Source organism: Photinus pyralis, unplaced genomic scaffold, assembly GCF_008802855.1.
Source record: "Photinus pyralis isolate 1611_PpyrPB1 unplaced genomic scaffold, Ppyr1.3 Ppyr1.4_LG8, whole genome shotgun sequence".
NCBI classification, from domain to species: Eukaryota; Metazoa; Arthropoda; class Insecta; order Coleoptera; family Lampyridae; genus Photinus; species Photinus pyralis.
In genome coordinates, this window is record NW_022170819.1 from 11,647,509 (window position 1) to 11,671,995 (window position 24,487).

Genomic DNA, 24,487 nt, shown 5'->3' on the forward strand with positions numbered 1-24,487 from the left:
ACAACAGCTTAGTCTAACGTATACGCAGCAAAAACTGCAACCTTCATTCACCACTGGAATTTGAGAACTGCCTGCCATGGTCCCAGCAGTATCTCCAAATCGATACTAGCCTTACAGAAATTCCGAAGATAGACACCAATAACATCATAATACGCCAACGCTTCACCGAAATAATTTCCAAATTAAGGGGATATACAACAGTATTTACGGATGCATCAAAAACTAGTCACGGAGTAGGAGCCGCTCTGGTATCCGACCAGGATATCGAACGATACAAAATGCCCCCCATCAGCAGCATATACACAGCAGAATTATTCGCCATCCATAGTGCTGTAAAATATGTAAACAGACAATATCATCGAAAATACGTTTTAATCTCAGACTCTCTTAGTGCAATAACGAGCTTACAAAAGTTATATCCAAGTCATCCAATTATTAAATCTATTAAAAATGAACTTAGAATATCAGGAGAATCCAACAAAGAAATCTGTTTTGTATGGGTACCATCCCATATAGGAATAGAGGGAAATGAAAGAGCAGACATGGAAGCTAGAAACGCGATTGAACCCAATAACGACACAAATAATATAAGTGTAATCATACATAGTGACCTTAAATTCTTCATTAAACAACAAGTATTACGAGAGTGGGAAAATAAATACAGTGCGTCAATTTCAAAATTACGGGAAATTAAACCAAATGTAAACGTAATATTACCATCACCATCTACCCGGAAAGCCCAAGTTATAATCAATAGACTAAGAATAGGACATACAAAAATGACTCACGAATATTTGTTAAATAAAAGTGACAAACCCAAATGCGACGTATGTGATGTGGACCTCACAGTCAGTCACATCTTCACCTCATGTAACAAGTATACTATCCAGCGTTCCCTACACCACATTCAAGGATCCCTTCGAGAAATATTAGGAGAGAAGTGCAACTTCGGAAACGTTACAAACTATCTAAAATCTATCAATGTCATACACCAATTATAGTCATTACATTACAGAAGCATAATATCAGCGCAAATAACCCTACGCGGTTGATGCGCAAATAAATAAAAAAAAAAGTAAGAACGTAATGTGTATTTTTCGGTCCAAATTTAATCAAAATCGCCATTCATTGACCAATTTGGTTGGAAAGATGGTAAAGCGCGCTGTTTGATGGGAAGCAACTAAACTTTATGGTCTTCTTATCTTATTCTATAAAGTATCGAATTTTGTCTCCTTTTTCCTGTGTGAGTGTTGAAGAAAAAAAGAAGATGGCGGGTGATACTGACAACGAGGGCTCGTAAGTGGAATAGTTGGGGCACGAGGGGAATATGCGCTAACGAGAGTTTAAATACTGCATTTCCAGATTTCGGTAAGCCTGACTTAACACAATTGATGACCAACAAATGGTAACCGAACAGATTCATGAAGTGTTTTAATTGCACAGAAACCGGCCATTACGCTTCTAAGGCCCCAAGGTGTTGAACTCTGTTTCAAGTGTAAGTAAAACGGTCACAGGTACGTCGTCCGTCGATTACCCATTGCGAAGAGAAACGTTTAGTGGTAACGGAAAGAATACCATCAAATGTAAACAATCTCGAAAAATTTTTAAGAAAAGTAGAGATTCAAATGGAAAGTAACATTGACAAGTAAATATTTAAAACCATTTTGAAACGAAAAAATGAAGAGAATTGCGCTCACCTGGTGTCTTTTTGTCGTCTTTGCCTTTGCCTTCTTCCGAAGAATTGTTTTCCTTTGAATCCCGTTTGTCACCTAATATAAAATGAAAGGAATATGTAATTAGCACTCGAAGTGTCAAATAATAGCTATTTATATATCAAATACATAAACTGGGTCTTTATGGACGAGCCGTTTATTTAGCCGAGCGAGCTTGCGAGCGAGGCACAAATAAACAAGGCGGGTCCCCATAAAGCCTATTTATGGACGCGATATATACAAAGCTTTATGTACGACTGCAACAATCCTTCAACATGAAAATTTCATGGAATTCAATAAACGATAAAATCTATATATTATCAAGCAGTCGTACATAAATCATTATACAGACCAGGTTTCTTTTTATCATCCTTTTCTTTTGAATTATCTTTGCCCCTTATTGCAATAAGAAAAATCAGGTACATGCAAAATTTAATCAAAATCGCCAAGTTGATTGGGAAGCGCACTGTTGGATGGGAAAGGAGAAGGGGGGGGGAGGGGGGATAACAGGCAAATATAATCCATCTAGCTACGTTTGTTTCTGAGATACAGGGTGAAACGGTAAGGTTTCACTTTTTAAGACGTTACCATATCTTACTAGGTACCCATGTAAAATATAACAAGTTAAAAAGTAATCGTAAACGATTTACATAAAGCGCATTTCCACTTGCATTCATTTCCCATTTGTAAGATGCAACTTTTGTTAAAATCGTAAAAATCCGGCCACAAATATGAAAGATAGCGTTGCAAAATCCGGCCACAAATATGAAAGATAGCGTTGCACATGGGCAATCCATTGTTGACGTGCTACTTCAATTTCAGTTTATGAGAAGAATTTCATTTCAATGCTTTTCTAAATAAGAAAGTTGGAACTGCGCATGCGCAAACCTAAATTTTAAAACTAATGTTAGATTTTCCTTTGTTCCAAGCGCCTAAGTATCAAATTTCACTTAAATAGTTCCATAGATAAAAAAGTTGGCACTGCGCATGCGCAAAATAAAATTTTGAAACTGGCGCTAGATTTTCCTTTATTCCAAGTGCCTATGTATCACATTTCATTTAAATTCTTCCAAAAATAAAAAAGTTGGCACTGCGCATGCGCAAAACCAAATTTTGAAATTGGCGTTTGATTTTCCTTTATCCCAAGTGCCTATGTATCAAATTTCGTTAAAATTCTTCCATAAATAAAAAAGTTGGCACTGCGCATGCGCAAAACCAAATTTTGAAATTGGCGTTTGATTTTCCCTTATCCCAAGTGCCTATGTATCAAATTTCGTTTAAATTCTTCCATAAATAAAAAAGTTGGCACTGCGCATGCGCAAAACCAAATTTTGAAATTGGCGTTTGATTTTCCTTTATTCTAAGTGCCTATGTATCAAATTTCGTTTAAATTCTTCCATAAATAAAAAAGTTGGCACTGCGCATGCGCAAAACCAAATTTTGAAATTGACGTTTGATTTTCCTTTATCCCAAGTGCCTATGTATCAAATTTCGTTTAAATTCTTCCATAAATAAAAAAGTTGGCCCTGCGCATGCGCAAAACCAAATTTTGAAATTGGCGTTTGATTTTCCTTTATCCCAAGTGCCTATGTATCAAATTTCGTGTAAATTCTTCCATAAATAAAAAAGTTGGCACTGCGCATGCGCAAAACCAAATTTTGAAATTGGCGTTTGATTTTCCTTTATTCCAAGTGCCTATGTATCAAATTTCAATCAAATACTTTTATAAGTAAAAAAGTTTGCATTTCGGTTTATAAATGGTCGAGATGCGAAAAGGGCACTGTGAATTTTGAATCGATTCGATTCAACTTTTGGCATTGCGTATTATATGGCTAAAGCTATGCTCATATTGAATTTCATGCAATTCAGTTCATAACTAACGTAGATGTAAAAGCGATCGAACATTTCTAAACAAAGTTATNAAAGTTGGCACTGCGCATGCGCAAAACCAAATTTTGAAAATGGCGTTTGATTTTCCTTTATTCCAAGTGCCTATGTATCAAATTTCATTCAAATACTTTTATAAGTAAAAAAGTTTGCAATTCGGTTTATAAATGGTCGAAATGCGAAAAGGGCACTGTGAATTTTGAATCGATTCGATTCAACTTTTGGCATTGCGTATTATATGGCTAAAGCTATGCCCATATTGAATTTTATGCAATTCAGTTCATAACTAACGGAGATGTAAAAGCGATCGAACATTTCTAAACAAAGTTATCGTTCACACGGACAGATAGATGGACAGACAGACAAAGGAACAGGCGGAGAGACCAACCGGCAGGCGACAGATAGCAATGCAAAATTATAAACGATCTCTAGGATCGTTAATAAACGGCAAAAGGGTAAAATTATGGAACATGTAAAAAACGGTTTTTTGTTTTTTTTACAATAACTTTTTTTGTAAGCGGTACAGAAAAAATTCCTTCCTTGGTACAAAACTCGACACCATAACGAACCAAATAGCGAAAAAAGTAGAACAATAGCTCTTAAGATAAAGAACTAGTAGCGTCGCAAAACGAGCGGACGGACGGACAAAGTGGCCACAATAGCGCGTTTTTTTTTATTTTTGTGGAAATGCGCTAAAAAAGGTAAAAACTGACTATTTAGATATTTTTACGTGAAATCCAGTGGCGTAGTCAAAAAAATTTTTGAACCACTGTTTCTGAGATATGACCCAAAGCTTGTATTTTTTAAATGTAACACTCTGTATATCCTAAAGTCAATTTTTTTAAATTATCTTTCCTGATTACATTGACAAGAGTCGACCGCTTTTGGAAATTTTGTATAAGAAATTTGTATTTGAAAGTCATTCGAACTTTCCTGAGGAGGTGGATTTACGGGACTTAATCTTGTGAACCAGTTTGTGTACATTTTATGAACGATAAGTAAACCCAAAGATATTGGTAAAGTACTTCTCATTAATTGTGAATTGATTTTTTTAGGTTTATTAATAACTATTCGTGTAAACGTGTAAATTTGTTCTTGAATAGAAGTTTGTACCTGGTATTGGAGCAATTATAAATAGTAAAGAACGAGATTATCTTCAAGAATATATTCAAACAATTAGATTTATATGAGTCTTTGTGTGAGAGTGGTAAAACTAGAGCATCAGGTTTTAACTTTCAGATCATAAGTGGAGATAAAGAACCCAACCCTCCACAAGGTAAGAGTAAATGAAAATTTATTCATGACTGAGCTAGCCGTGGGATTAACTTTTGTTACAGTAACATTTTTACCAGTGCCGTAGAGAATACAATTAATTTTCTACAAGAGGGGTTTGTAACCTCTGTAAATGTAACTAGCTCTTTACATGTGCAAAGCAATTTTGTCTCTGTTAGCCAGTCACATCATTATGGATTACCAAGCAGCCAACCATTATGAGTGAAAAAATGAAGAGAATTGCGCTCACCTGGTCTCTTTCTGTCGTCTTTGCCTTTAAGTTCTTCCGATGAATTGTTTTCCTTTGAATCCCGTTTGTCACCTAATGTACAAATTAAAGGAATATGAAATTAGCAGTCGATGTATCAAATAAGTCATTATACAAACCAGGTTTCTTTTTGTCATATTTTTCCTTTGAACCACCTTTCTCTCCTAATGTTATAAAAAATAAAGATATTAGTTGGTAACCAGAATGTGTTCCTTATCTTACTAAATTTATTATATATACCTAGTGCGCACAGGGTCAATCTACACTTCCCGTTTACACCATCATACATACAACCTACTTTATTAAAAGCGGCAGAAAAAAGCGATGAAAACTTTTTAGGGAAGTCGATGATGTCTATCTGTCTGAGAGCCTATATTTTATATTCAAAGCTGTGAACACGATAACCGGCAAAGGCTTGGATCGATTTCATAATTTACAAAAGTCAAAAATATTCCAAATCTCTTTAGTATATTTAGTACTGGTTGATATTGTTGCGAACCTTCTAGAACGTTATCGAGGCGCCATAAGGTCGATAAAGCTTTAGGTACCAGCGATAGTTTTAACATTGGTGTCGAAGTGATAAATTTTTAAATCTAATCGGCGCTCGTGTTTAAATCTAGTCTGTCTAGTTGTTATGAATGTGATTGTAAGTCATAAATATTAATTGAACTGTTATAAATCAACCTAATTAACGACCATTTTAGGTTTAGTTTATGGTTAAACTTTCTATAAATAAATATCCAAATAAATCACGTGTTGAATTTACGTTGCATACAATTATAAACATAGGTACTTGAAGTCAAAGGGTGAAAAGGTTGTACTGACCTTTGCCTTCTTCAGAAGAATTATCTTTCTCACTTGAATCCCGTTTGTTACCTAATGCAAAAAATAAAAGAATAAGAAATTAGTAACTGAAATATCAAATAAAAGGTTATACTGACCAGGTTTCTTTTTATCGTCCTTTTCTTTTGAATTATCTTTGCCCCCTATTGCAATAAGAAAGATTAGGTAGTTGCAAAATTTAATCAAAGTCGACATTCATCCACCAAGTTGATTGGGAAGATGGTAAAAGCGCACTGTTCGATGGGAAAGGGGAAGGGGGGGACAGGAGGCAAATAGAATCAATCTAGCTACGTTTGTTTCTGAGATACAGGGTGAAAACGGCCAAGTTTCACTTTTTAAGACGTTACTATATCTTACTAGGTACCTATGTGAAAAAAGGTAAAAACTGACTATTTAGATATTTTTACATAAAATTCAGTGGCGTAGTAAAAAAAATTTTTGAACCACTGTTTCTGAGATATGACCTGGCATTTTTTAAATGCACCACTCTGTATATCCTAAAGACAATTTTTTTGAATTATTATATGTCCTGATTACATTGACAAAAGTCGACCGTTTTTGGGAATTTTGTATAAAAAATTTGTACTTGAAAGTCATTCGAACTTTCCTGAAGTGATGGATTTACGGGAATTAATCTTGTGAGTTTATTAATTCTATTCCTTTGTGTGGGTTAAATTTCATTTAGCATCCAGAGACGGGTAAATTTGTTTTTGAATAGAATTTTGTACCTGATATTGGGGCAATTATAAATAGTAAAAAAAGAACGATATTATTTTCAACAAATTATTCAAACAATTAGATTTATATGAGTACTTGTGTGAGAGTGGTAAAACTAGAGTATCAGGTTTTAATTTTCAGATTATAAGTGGAGATAAAGAACCAACCCTCCGCAAGGTAAGAGTAAATGAAAATTTATTCATGACTGAGCTAGCCGTGGTATTAATAATTTCGTTACAAAAAATTAATTGTTACAATAAAATTTTTACCAGTGCCGTAGAGAATACAATTTATTTTCTACAAAAGGAGTTTGTAACCTCTGTAAATGTAACTAGCTCGTTACATGTGCAAAGCAATTTTGTCTCTGTTAGCCAGTCACATCATTATGGATTACCAAGCAGCCAACCATTATGAGTGAAAAAATGAAGAGAATTGCGCTCACCTGGTCTCTTTCTGTCGTCTTTGCCTTTGCCTTCTTCCGAAGAATTGTTTTCCTTTGAATCCCGTTTGTCACCTAATGCACAAATTAAAGGAATATGAAATTAGCACTCGATATATCAAATAAGTCATTATACAGACCGGGTTTCTTTTTATCATCTTTTTCCTTTGAACCACCCTTCTCTCCTAATGTTATAAAAAATAAAGATATTAGTTGGTAACCTGAATGCATCACTTCTAGATTTATTATGTACCTAGTGCGTAAAGACTCAACTAATCTCGACCAAAGCGATGCAAACTTTTTACGAGAGTCGATGATGTCTGTCTGTCTATGAACACGATAACCAGCAAAGGCCTGGATCGATTTCATAATTTACAAACAAAAGTAAAAAAATATTTCAAAATGTCTTTATATTTAATACTGTTTGATATTGTTGCGAACCTTCTAGAACGTTATCGAGGCGTCATAAGGTCAATAAAGGATTAGGTACTAGCGATAGTTTTAACAGTTTTAACATTGATGTCGAAGTGATAAATTTGTAAATAAAATCGGTGCTCGTGTTTGAATCTACTCTAGTATATCTAGTTGTTATGAATGTGACTGTAAATTGAACTGTTATAAATCAATCTACTTAAGGACCACTTAGTAGTTATAGTCCTTGTAAATATTAATAATTAACTTTATATAAATAAACATTTAAATAAATCATGTAAATTTACGTGGTATACAAATGCAAACATATTTGTAAAAATAAAAGAATGAAATGAGTTGTGCTCACCTTTGGCTTCTTCAGAAGAATTATATTTCTCACTTGAATCCCGTTTGTTGCCTAATGCAAAAAATTATAAAATAAGAAATGAGTACATGAAATATCAAATGAAAGATTATACTGACCAGGTTTCTTTTTATCATCCTTTTCTTTCGAATTACCTTTGTCCCCTATAGCAATAAAACAAATTAGAATCAATCTAGTTACGTTTGTTTCTGAGATATAGGGGGAAAAAGGAAAAGTTTGACATCCTAGGACGTTACCATATCTTACTACCCATGTTGGATAGAAAAAAAAGTAAAAACTGACTATTTGAGATATTTTTACGTAGTATCCAGTGGCGTAGTCAAAAAAATATTGGGCCATTGAGATTTGACCCAAAGGTGGTACACCCTGTATATGCTAACGTCAATTTTTTGCATTATTTTTCCTGATTACATGGACAGGAGTCGACCGTTTTTCGGGATTTTGTTTAAGAAATTTGAAATTGAAAGTCATTCTAACATTCCTGAAGAAGTCGGTTTACGGGAACTTATCCCTCAATTCATTAAATTTGGAGTGCAACAAATTATGACGACGTAAACACACGTAACACTGAGAAGTATAATCATTTTGAAATGAAAAATGAAGAGAACTGTGCTCACCCGGTGTTTTTTTGTTGTCTTTGCCTTTGCCTTCTTCCGAAGAATTGTTTTCCCTTGAATCCCGTTTGTCACCTAATGTACAAATTAAAGGAATAAGGAATTAGCACTGGAAATGTCAAATAAATCATTAGGTATACAGACCAGGTTTCTTTTGATCATCTTTTTCCTTTGAACCCCCTTTGTCCCCTAATGTAATAAAAGATAAAGAAATTAGTTTTGTTTGCTATATAAGCAAATCGAATTATGTTTAGTGGCAGTTTCAACATTGATGTCGAAATGATAAATCTGTAAATAAAATCCGCACCGGTGCGGAGTAAATGATATAATGTGAAATTAGTACTCGATGTGTCAAATAACTCCTACACATACTTTGGTTTGTAGCGAATGCTGGAGATTTACAAGGAGAGTTGATAAAAATTATAAGTTAATTCTTAATTTATTTGAGCTAGCTGAACAGGTGTTTTGTGGGTGTTGTTTCGACCCCACACCATTGCATACAGCAATATCTAGTGCACGAAAATTCAACTAATATCTACTCTTCCCATTTATACAATCATACTACTTTATTTTAGGGCAACCGTGATCTCTGTCTGTCTGTGAACACGATAACCGGCAAAGGCTTGGACCGATACGGTTCAAACTTTGCATATTTGACCTTAGGGCACATGTAACAAACCTACTGCAAACGGGTGAAATTCAATCACCCTGTGGGGTTACCGATCTTCACAATATCTAAGATCTTTATAATCAAGGGTAAAACCGCAAATGACATAAATCACGCAGGTCGCCTCAAACTAACAGTTTCTTTTTGTCACGACACGAAGGTCCTAGTGGTGGATGTCATAGTTTACAAACAAAAGCAATAAATATTCATGCTTGATATCGTTGCGAACCTTCTAGAACGTTATCGGGGCGCTATAAGGCCGTTTAGTGCCAGTTTTAGCATTGATGTCGAAGTGATAAATTTGTAATAAAACCCGCTAAGTGTTCTAAATGTAATTGTGAGTAAGTGCTACGTTGCATACGAAACTGGAGGTAAAAGGGTAAAGGAGTGCACTTACCTTTGGCTTTTTCAGAAGAATTATCTTTTTCGCTTGAATCTCGTTTCTTGTCTAATGTAAAAGAATAAAAGAACAAGAAATTAGTGCGTGAAGTTTCAAATAAAACATGATACTGACCAGGGTTCTTTTTATCATCCTTTTCATTCGAATCACCTTTGTCCCCTATTGTAATAAAAACAATTAGATACTTGCAATAAGGAAACCATTTTATAAGACCGTAATGATTATTCGTCGTCAAAATTTAATCAAAATCCACATTCATCCACCAATTTGGTTTTAAATTTTTGATTTTGAATTTGTATTTTGTTAAACAGGAAAATTTCCATATATACCGCTTTATAGCGAACGTGAACGAAAGTATGTCTGGCGATAACAAGCGATAACAATAAACGTTTTCCGGAAAGCGGGTGCGGTTGTCACGATCTCTTTTCGCTCCGTTCTGTTTAAAGTCGAGGACGTGACGAAAGTGCGGGTTTCCTATTGGTTGTTAGGGCACGCCAGTGGAGGTCATTGCTTTCAGAAAATAAGTTACTTTTCGGTTTTTCTCGTGGGCGAGATTAAAATAGGAAAAGAAGTGGGAGGCGGGCATTATAACTCGGCTTTCACGAGAGGTCACATACTACGTGAGATACGCGAAATTATATTCTTGGAGAAGTTGAGAATGCGAGTCAGTACCAATGTGTGTACGCTAATTTGTTATTATTGTTGGTCTATTTCGTGTAAATTCAAAAGGTTTTCGTTTAACTTCAGGAGCGAACACGTATAAATATCGGTGTGTGATGCAGTCGGCATTTTTGCCTGTGTTGCAAGAAATATCCTCACGTATGTGTGAAGATTCGTGGTTCGATTTAATAACCAGAACGCTGAATTAGTTGACAAAATCTATTTGAGTCGCTGTAAAGATTAACAGTTTCGGGTAAAAACATATTAAGTAGCGAGAACTCTTATCAGTATGTATGTCGTGGAAAAACATTTATAAGCAAATTCGGATTTGTGACAAAATTGCGGGTTACCTGACGCAGTGGATTGTGGGACGAGAAAAAACCTTTTAGCAGCCTAATTCGTATCAAGGCCTTTTATTTTCAAGTGGAGATTTACGAGAAGGAACATTTTCGAGTCGGATAACCGCCTTTCAAATTAAACAAGTTAAAAAGTAATCGTAAACGAATTACAAAAAGCGCATTTTGCATTCATTTCCCATTTGTAAGATGCAACTTCTGTTAAAATCGTAAAAATGCGGCCACAAATGTGAAAGATAGCGTTGCAAATGTGTAATCCATTTTTGACGTGCTAATTCAATTTCAGTTTACAAGAAGAATTTCATTGCAATGCTTTTCTAAATAAGAACATCTAAATTTTGAAACTAACGTTAGATTTTCCTTTGTTCCAAGCGCCTATGCATCAAATTTCGTTTAAATTCTTCCATAAATAAAAAAGTTGGCACTGCGCATGCGCAAAACCAAATTTTGAAATTGGCGTTTGATTTTCCTTTATTCCAAATGCCTATGTATCAAATTTCATTCAAATACTTTTATAAGTAAAAAAGTTTGCAATTCGGTTTATAAATGGTCGAGATGCGAAAAGGGCACTGTAAATTTTGAATCGATTCGACTCAACTTTTGGCATTGCGTATTATATGGCTAAAGTTATGCCCATATTGAATTTCATGCAATTCAGTTCATAACTAACGGAGATGTCAAAGCGATCAGACATTTCTAAACAAAGTTTTCGTTCACACGGACAGATAGATGGACAGACAGACAAAGAAACAGACGGACAGACCAACAGACAGACGACAGACAGCAATACAAAATTATAAACGATCTCTAGGATCATTAATAAACGGCAAAAGTGTAAAATTATGGAACATGTAAAAAACGGTTTTTTGTTTTTTTCTTACAATAACTTTTTTTGTAAGCGGCACAGAAAAAATTCCTTCCTTGGTGCAAGACTCGACACCATAACGAACCAAATAGCGAAAAAAGTAGAACAATAGCTCTTAAGATAAAGAACTAGTAGCGTCTAGAAACCGGGGTGGTACAGAATGTCAATTGTACCATTAAAGAGATATATTTTCGTATTTCTAAAAAAAACTGCATTTTTCAAGGAAAGATAAGATTGTTACCAGAAGAGAGTATTACCCACGTCAATAATTGTGTTATTTTAAAATTTGTGATTTGTATAAAGTAGTGGTTGATTATTTTTAGGAATTTGCATAGTCATTTTGTTCGAAGTAATTTTAAGATTCCTAAAGGAATCGACCTATGGGAATTCATTGTATTTATTGATAAGGATCGAATCCAAACAAAGGATTTTTTATTATATTGTTTCATTGATTGGGAATTGTGCATTTAATTTCAGTGATACCAGTCCTTTGGTTGAATTAAAACTTCGTTTAGCAATCAGAGGTGTGTGTATACTTTGGACAGAAAAATGTAAAAGAAAAATGGAATTTGATCGTCTTCGCTTTTATTATACAGGGTAGCAATTTGAAAACTCCCCCCCCCCTGTCTTAGTAAATAAACGAGATATTTTAAAAAATCGCCAACTATGTCATTGTGATTTCCCCTCCGAATTACCGAAACGTATGTTGATTTTTTAAAATATCTCGTTTATTTACTAAAACATGGGGGGTGGTAAGTTTTCAAATTGCCCCCTGTATATTCAATCAAGTAAAGTCATATGCGTATTTATTACAGTTCAATCAAACCAGAGCATTAGATTTTGGATTACGGAAGAGGAGATAAGAGGTCAAACTTCCGCAAGGTAAGAGGTATTTAGTTAAGAACACTTTTTATTACTGAACTAGCCGTGGGTAAAAAAATTAATTGGAGTTGGAGTTTTTGCCAGTGCTGTAGAGGTTCAATTTTATTTTATGAAGGTGGGGTTCAAGCGGTAACAATAACCAATATCAAGAAGGTAAAGAATAATGATAGCACACTTAATATCTCGAAGACGATGTGCAAGAACGAATATTGAGAAAACGCCCCATTTTGGCCCCAACGACAGATACCTATCGGTGGAACGAAAACCTCAAATGGATATTTATTTCGTGAAGAGAGTACTCAAATAGAAAACGTGAACGTTTTGGAAGCATCTGTTCCTGTTGGTGAGTTCAATACTTTAAACGCGAACGTAGAAGATAAGATTAACACGTGAGCGGAGAAAAAGCGAGTGAACTAATGGAGTTAACCTTATACTGACCTGGTTTCTTTTTGTCGTCTTTTAGATTTTCTTTCTGCTCTTTAGAGGAATCGTGAGATTTATCGCCTAAATCAGATACAATCTCAAATTTCAAAAATAAAACACCTATCCTAAAGGGTGTAGGTTAAAATCGGTAGGATTTATACTCACCCGGTTTCTTGATTCCTCCCTTAGAGTCTCCCGACCCTTCTTCAGAGGAATCGTGAGATTTACCGTCTAATTCAAATATAATATTACATTTCAAAAATAAAGCACATATACCTACTCTAAAGAGTGGTAGGTTAAAATCGGTAGGATTTATACTCACCCGATTTCTTTATTCCGTCCTTATAGTTTCCTGGCCCTTGTTCGGAGGAATCATGAACTATCTGCTTGTCGTCTTTTGATTTTTGCTCTTCAGAGGATTCACCTAAATAAAAATAATACCATACCCTCAAGGTGGATGTAAATGGGACTATACTCACCCGATTTCCTTTTTTGATCTATAAAAATTACTTTGTCTTTTTTCTTTTCTTCAGAAGACTCCTTCGACCCTAATTTTTATAAAAAGAGACCTAATGTAAGCAACTGATTACCTTTGAAGACTTAACAGACCTGAATTTGCATCGCGTTTACGACGTTGACCTACATGCAAACCCAAATTTTCAAAAGTGGAAAACAATTAACACTATAGTTACCTGCTCCCCCATCTCCACGTTCCAAATAAAATCCTTCAATATCGTCGTCATTAAAGTCTTCAATGGCGGCGTCTTCGGAAGACAGATCTTGGCCTGTTCAAGAAATTGAGGGGAAAATTTAGAAGATAAATATCATCACACTTTCCATAATATGTACTTAGGCCGTATGCTTACCGAATACACTCGAAACAAGCACAATAAAACAGATTATCAATAATTTTCTAACCATTTCGCTGTAAAAGATTGCAAAACGTTAGCAATTATCTTTATAAAGTCGCCTTGATAGTATCACTAGGGCATAGTCGCATATCATTATCATTATCCCTATTTGCTTTCTTTCGAAACGAAAAGCGAAAAAGAAATTTACAACTGTAACTCAAACACCTAGTCTTCTCTGAATAACAGTTTGTTTTGACAAGATTCTTAAACGCGGATGTGATCAAATATTTGTGTAATTTTTGTGGCTTATTCCGCCGAACTGGGAACGTGGAATGGAAGATCAGTTTTACAGCAACTGTTAACCGATAATAGACAGATCAGTAAATAATATCAGTAGGCAATGTAAGAATTTATACTAGTTAAAGAAGAGCGCAGTACGAGCTATTTTTAATCGTTGTTTTCTCTGACAATAATTCGCAACAACATTGTAGAATTATATCTTTGAGTAATGCTTTATCAAATACGATGTGGCACACGTTTACACTAATATATTGCATCAAAAAATGTTACTCGTCTCCATTGACCTTGTCCTTGACCTTGCATGATCATAAGCTGCTTCCCTTTCTATTAAAGGTTCTACAGTGCGTTTTCATATATCAGTAACTGCATCAATGACGTGTTGCCACGTATCTAAACAATTTTCCAGCAAACTACTGTGATAACTTGCATTGTGTATAACAATCAGCGATGGTACCTACTTCTAAATTTGGTAGCAAATGGTCCCCGAACCACTTAAAAAAGCTGCCCATGTTTATTTCCCCATAGCAATCTGAATCATTTGTTTTTGACACCATTGATGTAGTGCAATATTGGATAACTCCATTAAACCTCTTCTTCGATTATCTTTTTGATAGCAGAAACCAATGTTCGCAACAACTTTTCTTGCGGCACTTTTGGACCCATTAAATACGTCTTTCTCCTTTAGAACTTGGAACTGGGAACACCAGCGTAGTAACGCATATCTCGCACTCAACAATCACTGGATTCCCTACGCTATAAAAGACCAAGTTGCACTCACTCGTACCCATGCTTACTATCGGAAAACTAGAACACAAATTACACACTTATTGAATTTGGAAATGAAATAAAGTTTATTGAATAATTTATAGGGTAAAATAAATTAAAATGCCGAAAGAGTTCCTACAAATTTAGACAGAATGCATTTGAAGCCAAAGAAATGCCGTGTTTCTCTAGAATTCATCGGACAAAAGAACCGAACCGAAGAAGTCCAGATGGTATCTAAGGTCCTGGACACGGTACGCTTAACGTAAAGTTGTATCTCGAGATGAATGCAGCAAGGTACCATATTCCCTTTGTCGGTATCCACCTCCGATGTCCCGTTACGATCCAATGCGCGTTTGAAGATTTGACTCCGCCATCAGTAAGATCGTGTCGGGGGCTACCACATTCCCTTTGACGGTACCGACTTCCCGTTCACCCGCAATTCGCGTTTGAAGATTTGACTTCACCATCAGGAAGATCGTGTCGGAGGCTACCACATTTCCTTTTTCGGTGCATACTTATAATATACCTACATTTTGGTGGATTTCGCTAGAAACCTTCCACAAGATGGCACTTAATTTTTGGGGCACTTCTCATTGCTGGAGCTTCTATTGGCGACACGAGAAAGAGAGACAGCCATTCAGGATTTACGAAACGTTAAACCGCGGTACAAAATTCGCAACGGATGGTAAAAGGCGCCCAAAATTGACTACCTCTCGATGACGCGCCTTGAAAAAGGTCGTTCATTTCGCCCCTTTTTTGCGCTCTTGAGCGTTTCTTTTCAGCTCGCAAGCTCTTTTTTCGCTCGCGAGTCCTAGTTTTCCGCTCGCGAGTCTTTTTTCCGCTCACGAGCACTTTTCCCGAGCGCTCGCAATAAACCGCCCGAGCACTTTTAGGAGTGCTCGGGACTCGTAAGCGGTTCCGCTTTGCAAAACAACTCGATGCTCGCGAGCATTTTTGAGAAAATTAGAGCGCTCTTCGCTCGAGCGGTTTTTTAGAACGCTCGACTCAGCTCTGCAACAAGCAAAAGTTTATTAATAAACATCTGCCATCAATTTTAAAATAATATTGGAAAGAAAAAATAATTGGGCGCTAGCACATTGACAGGGTCCGTGAAGTTAGCAGAACATTGGCGGCACAAATTTCGAGATTAGGTGAATTGGTTAGTGGTACGTTTGTGCCGATTTGTGCCGTAAAAAGTTTGCCAGCAAAACATACCGTTTGGAAATTATTGTCATTGAGGATTTTTACGTGGAAATAACTCAGGAAGTTTTAAAATTTTGTAGGTCTGCATGCGTAGAACTAAAATTCACAAAATGCACAATTCGAAACATGCCGCCGGCGCCGCCATCTTACCAAGATGGCCGCCAAAAACGGTTTTTCGCAGATATCTCCAAAACTGTGCATTTTTCGAAAAAATATACGGTGAGCAAAATGAAAGAGAAGACAATTTTTTACAAAAAATGCATTGAGCATATTTTCACTAAAGTTAACTAAGTTAATCTATGTAAAGAGAAAATTGCGGTGACATCAAATTTAAAGCGTTATAGTTTGCAAAATTGCGAGTTCTTTATTATTGGTATTTTTAGGAGGTCAACTCAGCCGCCTGTGTTTCATTGAACAATGGTGCTAGAATTTATAACGGCCTATCCACTAACCTTGGGCCCACCCGGAATTATTTTCGTTTATGTAACCGGCCCTTTTTTTAGTGTCGAAACCAAACTATTTACGCGATCTTTACTCTTTTTCTTCCAACTTGTTCCCCTCCCTATCGTTGCCGGGCTGAAAAGCCGAAACGGAACCAACGCAAAATTAACGACTTGCGTCCGTTTTTGTCACAGCCGAGGTAGATATTTATATAGTATAAAAATTATTTTTAACTTCCAATTAAAAGATCTATTAAATTAGTATAAATTAATTTAATAGATCTTTTAATTGGAAGTTAAAAATAATTTTTACACTATATAAATATTGTAACGGAAATGCTTCAGACATGACGTCGCCTTTGGCGCTCTGGAATTTTCTACGCGCGCGATAGTAGGAACATTCGAGAATGTACTGGACTTACATTGCTTGCGTGTATAAATGGTTGGTTGGTGGTGGAAGTTCGAGAAGATTGAGGAAAACTCTAGAAAAATGGACGAGAAGTTCGAAAAGATGGAGGAAAATTCTAGAAAGATTATCGAAGAAGTCTCTAAATCAATTGAAGAAAAAGTTGAAGATAGAATTACGCAAGTTTCCAAAACATTTAAAGCAACATTCGTCGAGATTGAGCACAAGTATGAAGAGCTGCGCGAGCAATTCTTGCGACTGACTACGGAAGAGCGTACTAGTAGTGTCCTAGATGAATTACTGATGGACCGTCTTCTTGAGGTGCCACAGTCTATTCATTACAAGAAGGTCGACCCAGAAACAAATACAAGAGTAGAAGGCGACGTTCAGCAAGCCCGAGTAAAGCCACCTACTTTTGATGGTAAGATTCCTTGGACCACGTACGTTCGACAGTTTGAAGCAGCGGCTGCGGCAAATAAATGGACTCTTCAAGACAAAACTACAGCCCTTATTCTTGCTCTGAGAGGAGATGCTCTGGATGTGTTGCGGACCATCCCCGAGGATCAACAGAACTTCCAACAAATAGTAGCGCGACTCGAAATGCGATATGGCGATAAACACCTTCAGCAAGTTTACTATGCCCAAGTCAAAAACCGAATGCAGAAACCTGGAGAAAGTTTGCAGGAACTTGAAGCGGACATCGCTAGACTGATTCGATTGGCATACCCTACGGCACCGGAGAGCTTTCTTGATCAACTTGCTGTACAAACATTTATCGATGCCGTTCGTGATGGAGATGCCCAGCAGGCTTTGAGACTGGCTAGGCACGACAAAATTGAGAAAGCTTTGGCCCATGCGTTAGAATTCGAAGCCGCCAAGAAAGCTAGTCATGGAAGTGCGCGAGTACGTATGGTGGAACCTCGCAGTGACAGCTGGGTAAGAACCATCGAAGAGGAAGGTGGATCTGAAAGTTTTGAAGAAAAGGTCAGTAAAGTAGTGGCAGAAAAGGTCAGTAAAGTAGTGGAAGAAAAGATCAATAAAGTAATACAGTCACTGGCAAAGAAACGTGAACCACGGCGAGATTGGACACCATCGCCGCAACTGCCAAAAACCATTGCAGCAGCCGGAAAACTAAGAAAGGTCGACAGGAAGAGGCTATCGTCGAGCTGCAAAAAACAAAGCCCCGATCTGGCAAGACATTAGTGCCACAAGTCCTGAAGTAAAGAGTTATTGGGGCCAATGGAATAGCCTGACTCTGAAAGACAACCTGTTGTATAGGACCCTTGAAAGTGAAGATGGCACCGAATCGACGCTGCAATTAGTAGTACCTAGAAGCAAAGTGTCGGAAGTATTGCGAAAATTGCATGACGGCGCTTCCGGAGGACCCTTTGGTATTACGAAAACGTTGCAAAGGGTACGTGAGCGATTCTATTGGGTCAACCGTAAAGAAGATGTCCGGCGATGGTGTCAAAAATGTGAGTTATGTGCTACTGGAAACGGACCAGTTTCCAAGAAGAAGGCTCCCATGAGGCAGTATAACGTTGGTAGTCCGATGGAACGAGTTGCTATCGATATCGCAGGACCGTTTCCCGAGACAGATGGCGGAAATAAATATATCCTAGTCGCTATGGATTAATTCACAAAGTGGACTGAAGCTTACGCCATTCCAAACCAAGAGGCAGCAACAGTTGCAGAAGTGTTGGTAAAGGAGTTCTTTACACGTTTTGGTGTTCCTATAGAAATCCATTCAGACCAAGGAAGGAACTTTGAATCGGCTTTGTTCCAAAATGTTTGTCGATTGGTAGGAGCCAATAAAACCAGAACAACACCTTTGCATCCTCAGTCAGATGGAATGGTTGAGAGAATGAATCGAACGATGGGTAAATATCTTTCAAAAGTTGTGGCAGAACATCAGAAAAATTGGGACCAGTACCTCCACCTGTTCCTTATGGCATATCGATCAGCCGTCAACGAGACCACGGGTCAGACCCCTGCCTGCCTTATGTTGGGTCGTGAACTACGCCTTCCATGTGATCTCGAGTTTGGGCGTAAACCCCATGAAGAATATGTCGCAGGTGAAAATTATGTTGACCAACTAAAGGCGAAGATGAACGATATTCACGACTTGGCTAGAAGTCATATTCAGATTGCCAGCGATCGCATGAAAAATCAATACAACCTCCGCTCGGTCAATGAAACTTTTGAAGCTGGAGATCTGGTATGGCTGCACAATCCACAGAGACGAAGGGGTCTTTCTCCCAAGCTACAAAGACAATGGGAAGGTCCGTATGAGGTGATCAAGAAATAAATGACGTGATATATCGTATCAGAATGAACCACCGAAAACCGAAAGTTGTCCACATTAATCGACTCGCACGATATGCCGGATCCAACAACAACGAAGAAGTTAGAGGTATTCGAGAAGAGGAACGCAGCTTTGGGATCGAGCGAAACTTTAACGATTTTATGTCAAATTACGCCCAGCGGAAGAAAGCTCGATTTGGCGTTACTCAGGAAATTTATCAAAATATTTTTGAGCTTCCGATTAACGTTTCCATCGCCCATTGTGTCGCCGAAGACCTTCGCATGGGTAGAGGTATAGCTTCCGTATTCCGGAAAAGATTTGGAAGAATAGCGAGTTGTTAAAGCAAAGACCACGAGTGGGTAAAGTACTGCGCTTGGAAGATAGTCAACGCTCTTTGTTCTACTTGGTTTCAAAGAAAACGTCAGAAGGCAAACCCACCTATGAAAACCTCTGGTCTGCTTTAAAAAAACTTAAAGAAACTCATGGCATACTATGACATAAATAGCTTGGCGATCCCGAAGATTGGATGTGGTTTAGATGGGTTGGACTGGAAGATAGTGCGAACCATGATCGAAGTGATTTTTAGAAACACTAGCGTTCGAATTACAGTATGCTGCTTCAACCCACAGGGGACGCCCCTCCGCAAAACTGTGGACTGTTACTTTTTCAAGAAAGGTGTTTGTCGAGCAGGCTCTGACTGCAGATTCCGACACGAGGCATTAAAAAGTAATACTAACGCAGTTTCTGAACGAGACGTCCAGAATTAAAAGGGGGCAGTGTAACGGAAATGCTCCAGACATGACGTCGCCTTTGGCGCTCTGGAATTTTCTACGCGCGCGATAGTGGGATTGTGTAGGACTATTCGAGAATGTACGCGCGGATGTTCGGGCTTGCGTGTATATGGTTGCGGACCGAACATCGGGGGAGTCTACTACCGAACGAGTACGGACGAAACATCGAGCGCGGAAATATAAATTGCGAAGTGTGTGTGATATAAATAATCGATATAAATTGTACGGTTTTTATAGTGTTTTAGTTTTGTTTAATAAATATTGATATAAATCGAACCCGAATTTATAAATAACGTTACAATATCTACCCCATCACACGCTATCCAAACCCGTCTGGCTGTCGCCTTTAGACCTACTCGAGATTTATATTCGCATGAAGCGGTAAATGCGAAATTTCACGCGTGCGTAGGTACCACAATACCCAAACTTAATCTAAAAAAATTAAATAGAATTAAATTGATTGAAATTCACCAACGGAGTTCCGTTACACACATTTCATTTTTGCTAGTACTTTCCTTTAACTTTTATGACTATACCTAAAAAACAGTAGGTGACCATCTAAACTCGTTGCCCGTAGTAGGTACACATTAAGCATTTAGACGACAAACAAATAAATAAATTAAACAAATATAGCAAACGAGATCCTGGGTATGGCTATAGCATGTGCAAAACCAAATTTGAAACCTGATGTTATATATGTAAGGTATGTTAGTTTTGCTTTTATTTAAAGTGTATATGTATGAAATTTCATTTGAATGCCTCCATAAATAAAAAAGTTGGCACTGCGCATGCGCAAAACGAAATTTTGAAACTGGCCGTAAAATTGACCTGCATACTGCTAGGACGTTAATAAACGGCAGTCTGTAATAAAACAAAGAAGGGATGTGATAATGTGATCTTCATTTGAAATTAACTTAGAATCTGGTGTAGAAATATACAAATTTACGCTAGAATCTTCAGTCGCACGCAGTTGCTCCTATACCAACGCAGGAGGCAAAATTGATAATGTGAGCTATCACGTTTTGTTCGAGAACGCCGCTAAACAGATGAGCCCATGGTCCACGCGCAAAAATGGCAACATCGTCACCCCCATGCTGGGCAATTGGCAGTGGGACCATTGTTGGGTAACTGTACCTAACATCCGCTGAAAGTGAAATTAGTAAGTTAAAAATCACCTTGTTTAAGCAAGTACTCAAGTTATCCTTAGAGACATTATAGCGACGTCCATTTTCACAACCTTTGTACCCTGGACCGGTGCCATAGCTTATGGTAGTATAATTCAGTGAGTCCACAGTGAGAGTATCAACGCCTAAAATGTCGTGACCACGCTCCATGCCGCCGCTTAAAAGCATTGAGTGAGAATGGTCGGCCGTTACCACAATTAGAGTGTCCCTCTCATCGGTGACCTTAACAGCTGCTTCGATCGCTTTGTGAAATTCAACCGTTTCGTCTAGCGCGATGCGGGCTTGGTTATCGTGGTGAGCATAATCTATTAAAGCTCCTTCGACAAATAAAAAGAAGCCCTTGTTGCCGTTTGACAATAACTCGATAGCCTTGAGTGTCATTTCCTCTAAAGATGGTTTTTTGCTCTTGTTTCGCTCTAGGTTGTAATCCATAACGCTACTATTGAAGAGACCAAGCGCATACTCTGTACTATCAGTAATATTCAATAGGCCTTCTCTGTCACTGACGTATCTACTGGTGGCGTTTCCCTTGCGTTGCGCCCATTCCTTTACCAAATCGCGTTGGTCAAGGCGGCTGCCTGGCGTACCATCTTCATCGACTTTGGAGTTCGGTAAAAACATGGTTCTGCCACCGCCGAAAATCACGTTCAGCCCGCTACCTGTTGCGCCATGCACCAGTTGCGTGGCCATATCTAAGCACCTTTTGGGATCTTTACCGCTACGTTTGACATCCGCATCGCAATGCCATTCGCGTTCTGCCGTGTGTCCATAGACGCCTAAACGGAAAGGTGGATTACACGCTTTTTACTGTACCTTCAGCTCACCGGCTGGAGAGGCTTCGGTAACTAACGCTGTAGTAACAAGACCGGTACGTTTTCCCTTCAATTGCGAATAATGAGCAGTGGATGGAACGTGATTGGAAACATTATTCATTGCGTCGCAGTCTCCATTTTTAACCGCTGCCGTTACGCCAATTGTGTTTTCGTTACTTTTGACTCCACCTAGATAAGCGGTTGCCGTACAAGCTGACTCACCAAATTGCTTATTCACACAGTACGTCTACGAATACTGATAGATACATCAAAATAGGCAGTGAACATCGCCTCACCTTCGATAAACCCACGTAAGGAAATTTGTCAAACGACAGCTCGGTCTCCTCTCCGCTACTTCCACTTTTTTGACCCAAATGGATTCTAGTTGCGGTTAGTGTTGCCATCGACATGCCGTCACCGATGAAAAAAATGACATTCTTGGCGATACCAGTGTTGGGTCGTCTCAACAGTTGCTCTTTTAGACGGGCCTGGGCCTGCTCATTCCAGTAAGACGCCGACTCTTCCCTTATATTTTTATGAAAGTGGCCCGAGGTATGAAACTTATTCGGAACTGCGCTGGTTGCGCAAATGGTCGCAAGGATTAAGTAAATAATAGCGCGCATCATTTGGAAACTAGAGCACGATAACTAAGTTCGAGTTGCAGTGATGTTAAGGTTGATCTATGCAACGACAGAATTTTTCATTGAAGCAGATAAGCGGTTCTGGTCTATTTTACGCGAAAGGTCGAAATATATGAATTAATTAATGTCGTGACCTCATTTAATTGAATGATAACGATTTGTGTTAAATCTGCTACTGATGCACTACCTACCCGTGAATGAACAAGATTTATTCGATAAGCCGAGACAATTTTTCCAAACAAAGTATGTGAGAGGCTAAGAGTCATTTTTGCCTTAAAGTGTGTGAAAAATTGAAGATAAAGAGGTTTCAATCCAATTTATTCAACAGATCCATTCAAAACATCTCCACCACATTGACATTGATTTGAACCACTCCTTTGTTTAATGACAATTGACTACTTTTTAGAGCATTTTTGCAAATTTATTTGTAAAAAGGTAGTTTCTAATTTCACTTTGGCCTGCTGGACTGGCTGGCAGGCTTGTAGAAATACGCTTGTAGAAAGGCGAGGAATTACCTACCGGGGACGTCTAATTATTAACAACTTTAGAGACGGGGCAGGGCTACATATGATGTGGGATTGGCGACATTTGGGCGCCATCTCCTAGCGTGTTATACTAACGTGGCGATTTTTTAGTTTTTGCCTATCTTTTTCTGCAGTTTGTAAACGCGCACAACTCCTGCGTGACCGAATTTTGATTTTTTCCCCTAGAGGCGAAATTAACCACCTTTCGCAAGGCGCGCATCTTTGAGGGGTAGTCCACTTTGGGCGCAGAAAAATTTCTTATTGCTCTAATCGCGGCCTCAAAAATTGTGAACTATGTTGTGTGTGTGGGGGGGGGGGGGGGGGGGAGGGATGTGAATCCAAATGATAACTGATTGTGGTTCCAAGCAGATATAAGACCGAAGACAGGTCGGTTGTGCTGGTAAATTTTCACCCTCCGACCAGATAAGCTTCTGGAATGGCTTGGACTGGTTTCCTAATATCTGTGGATACTCCCATCGTTTTTCCTTGAAACCTCATCATGAATCAACTTAATTAAATTGAGACCTTTCTCAAGACATTAATTCAACTTTGTAACATAACGCGTCGGTTAGCAATCTGCTGTTTGTGTATATCTGTGCTCCAATGTAAGTTCTGAAAAATAAAAGCGACGTCAGTTGTGAATAATTCGCACATAGTTTAGAACTTTTAAAGCTTGAAGAGGAAAATTGTATCGAATTCAACGTGTAGTATTTGAAAACGTCCAATTTTTTGTTCCAGTCCACGAATCCAAAATAGAAGATTAATCCAGTTTTCCAAGGTTGGACGCCTCAAGGGGTAGTTTTAGGCGCCGTATAAATAAGATAAAGTGTATTTTTCTATTTGGATTCAATACCGTAAATAGAAGTATTCTTGAAAGACACGATACAAGTGAATTTTTCATTGGAATCAATATTCGTGTATGAACTCAGTTGGGATAGTTTAACCAAAGAGTGCCCCTTTGGTTTAACTACTTTAGGCTCACAAATCTTTATGCCACATTTCCGTTCCAGATGCGAGAAGTTCCTTGCTTCTTTTCATGAATTATATTTCAGTAAGCAACTGTGTCGGGATAAGATGGAATGAGAACAAACAAAAAATTCTAACATTGGTGCTTTATTTCCACCGCAAAAATATTACATATGGATAGAGGTGCTTACATAAAATTGACCTTCTAATCTAAACGTCACAATATTATACTAATTAAAGACTACGTTCCGCATATATATAGGTACTTCCATAAAAAAATCCAAGTGAATTGAAGAAGTAGCTTCTACCTCAAAATTTTTATCCGATTGTGTTTCCAAATTTGATCCATATCCTCGGATGTGTGCCTTTTAAATACAGTGGCGGAAACGATTTCTGTGCAAAAACTTATTAAAGACAGTAGCACACCAACTCCATATATCAGAAATATACCACGCACATGACGAAGATTTAGGACGACAGGATCAACCACGTCATTCT

General features: G+C 37.8%; 2 protein-coding genes across 13 annotated transcripts in view; both read right to left on the reverse strand.

The window, feature by feature from the left end:
- Positions 1 to 15,139, reverse strand: part of LOC116177774 (spore wall protein 2-like) — a 35,292-nt gene extending 20,153 nt beyond the window's left edge. For 2 of the 12 annotated variants that reach the window (XM_031496871.1, XM_031496868.1), the window contains exons 1-20: positions 13,668 to 15,139; positions 13,490 to 13,586; positions 13,411 to 13,439; positions 13,281 to 13,349; positions 13,124 to 13,225; positions 12,967 to 13,032; positions 12,817 to 12,882; positions 9,730 to 9,774; positions 9,613 to 9,663; positions 8,693 to 8,737; positions 8,552 to 8,623; positions 8,033 to 8,077; positions 7,917 to 7,967; positions 7,279 to 7,323; positions 7,142 to 7,213; positions 6,081 to 6,125; positions 5,965 to 6,015; positions 5,259 to 5,303; positions 5,122 to 5,193; positions 1,698 to 1,769 (exon numbers count right to left, since the gene is read on the reverse strand). In XM_031496871.1, the coding sequence (XP_031352731.1) occupies positions 1,698 to 1,769; positions 5,122 to 5,193; positions 5,259 to 5,303; positions 5,965 to 6,015; positions 6,081 to 6,125; positions 7,142 to 7,213; positions 7,279 to 7,323; positions 7,917 to 7,967; positions 8,033 to 8,077; positions 8,552 to 8,623; positions 8,693 to 8,737; positions 9,613 to 9,663; positions 9,730 to 9,774; positions 12,817 to 12,882; positions 12,967 to 13,032; positions 13,124 to 13,225; positions 13,281 to 13,349; positions 13,411 to 13,439; positions 13,490 to 13,586; positions 13,668 to 13,722 (1,195 nt within the window). In that variant the 5' untranslated portion in view covers positions 13,723 to 15,139. The remainder of the gene's footprint in view (positions 1 to 1,697; positions 1,770 to 5,121; positions 5,194 to 5,258; positions 5,304 to 5,964; positions 6,016 to 6,080; positions 6,126 to 7,141; positions 7,214 to 7,278; positions 7,324 to 7,916; positions 7,968 to 8,032; positions 8,078 to 8,551; positions 8,624 to 8,692; positions 8,738 to 9,612; positions 9,664 to 9,729; positions 9,775 to 12,816; positions 12,883 to 12,966; positions 13,033 to 13,123; positions 13,226 to 13,280; positions 13,350 to 13,410; positions 13,440 to 13,489; positions 13,587 to 13,667) is intronic. The other 10 variants (XM_031496870.1, XM_031496874.1, XM_031496875.1 and 7 more) reach the window with 10 other exon arrangements.
- Positions 15,140 to 20,742: 5,603 nt separating this feature from the next.
- Positions 20,743 to 22,548, reverse strand: LOC116177777 (membrane-bound alkaline phosphatase-like). Its single transcript, XM_031496885.1, has 4 exons — positions 22,155 to 22,548; positions 21,871 to 22,105; positions 21,055 to 21,822; positions 20,743 to 21,006 (listed from the first exon to the last, which is right to left on the reverse strand). The coding sequence occupies exons 1-4, from the start codon at positions 22,482 to 22,484 to the stop codon at positions 20,819 to 20,821; spliced, it is 1,521 nt and encodes a 506-aa protein (XP_031352745.1). The 5' UTR covers positions 22,485 to 22,548; the 3' UTR covers positions 20,743 to 20,818.
- Positions 22,549 to 24,487: the final 1,939 nt, after the last annotated feature.

Excerpts from the sequence above, each read along its gene's own strand:
- LOC116177777 (XM_031496885.1), bottom strand. The coding sequence starts at position 22,484 with ATGATGCGCGCTATTATTTACTTAATCCTTGCGACCATTTGCGCAACC. Across the intron at positions 21,823-21,870 it reads TACCGAAGCCTCTCCAGCCG|GCGTCTATGGACACACGGCA; the intron begins GTGAGCTGAAGG and ends CTTTCCGTTTAG. Across the intron at positions 21,007-21,054 it reads TGTCTCTAAGGATAACTTGA|CGGATGTTAGGTACAGTTAC; the intron begins GTACTTGCTTAA and ends TTTCACTTTCAG.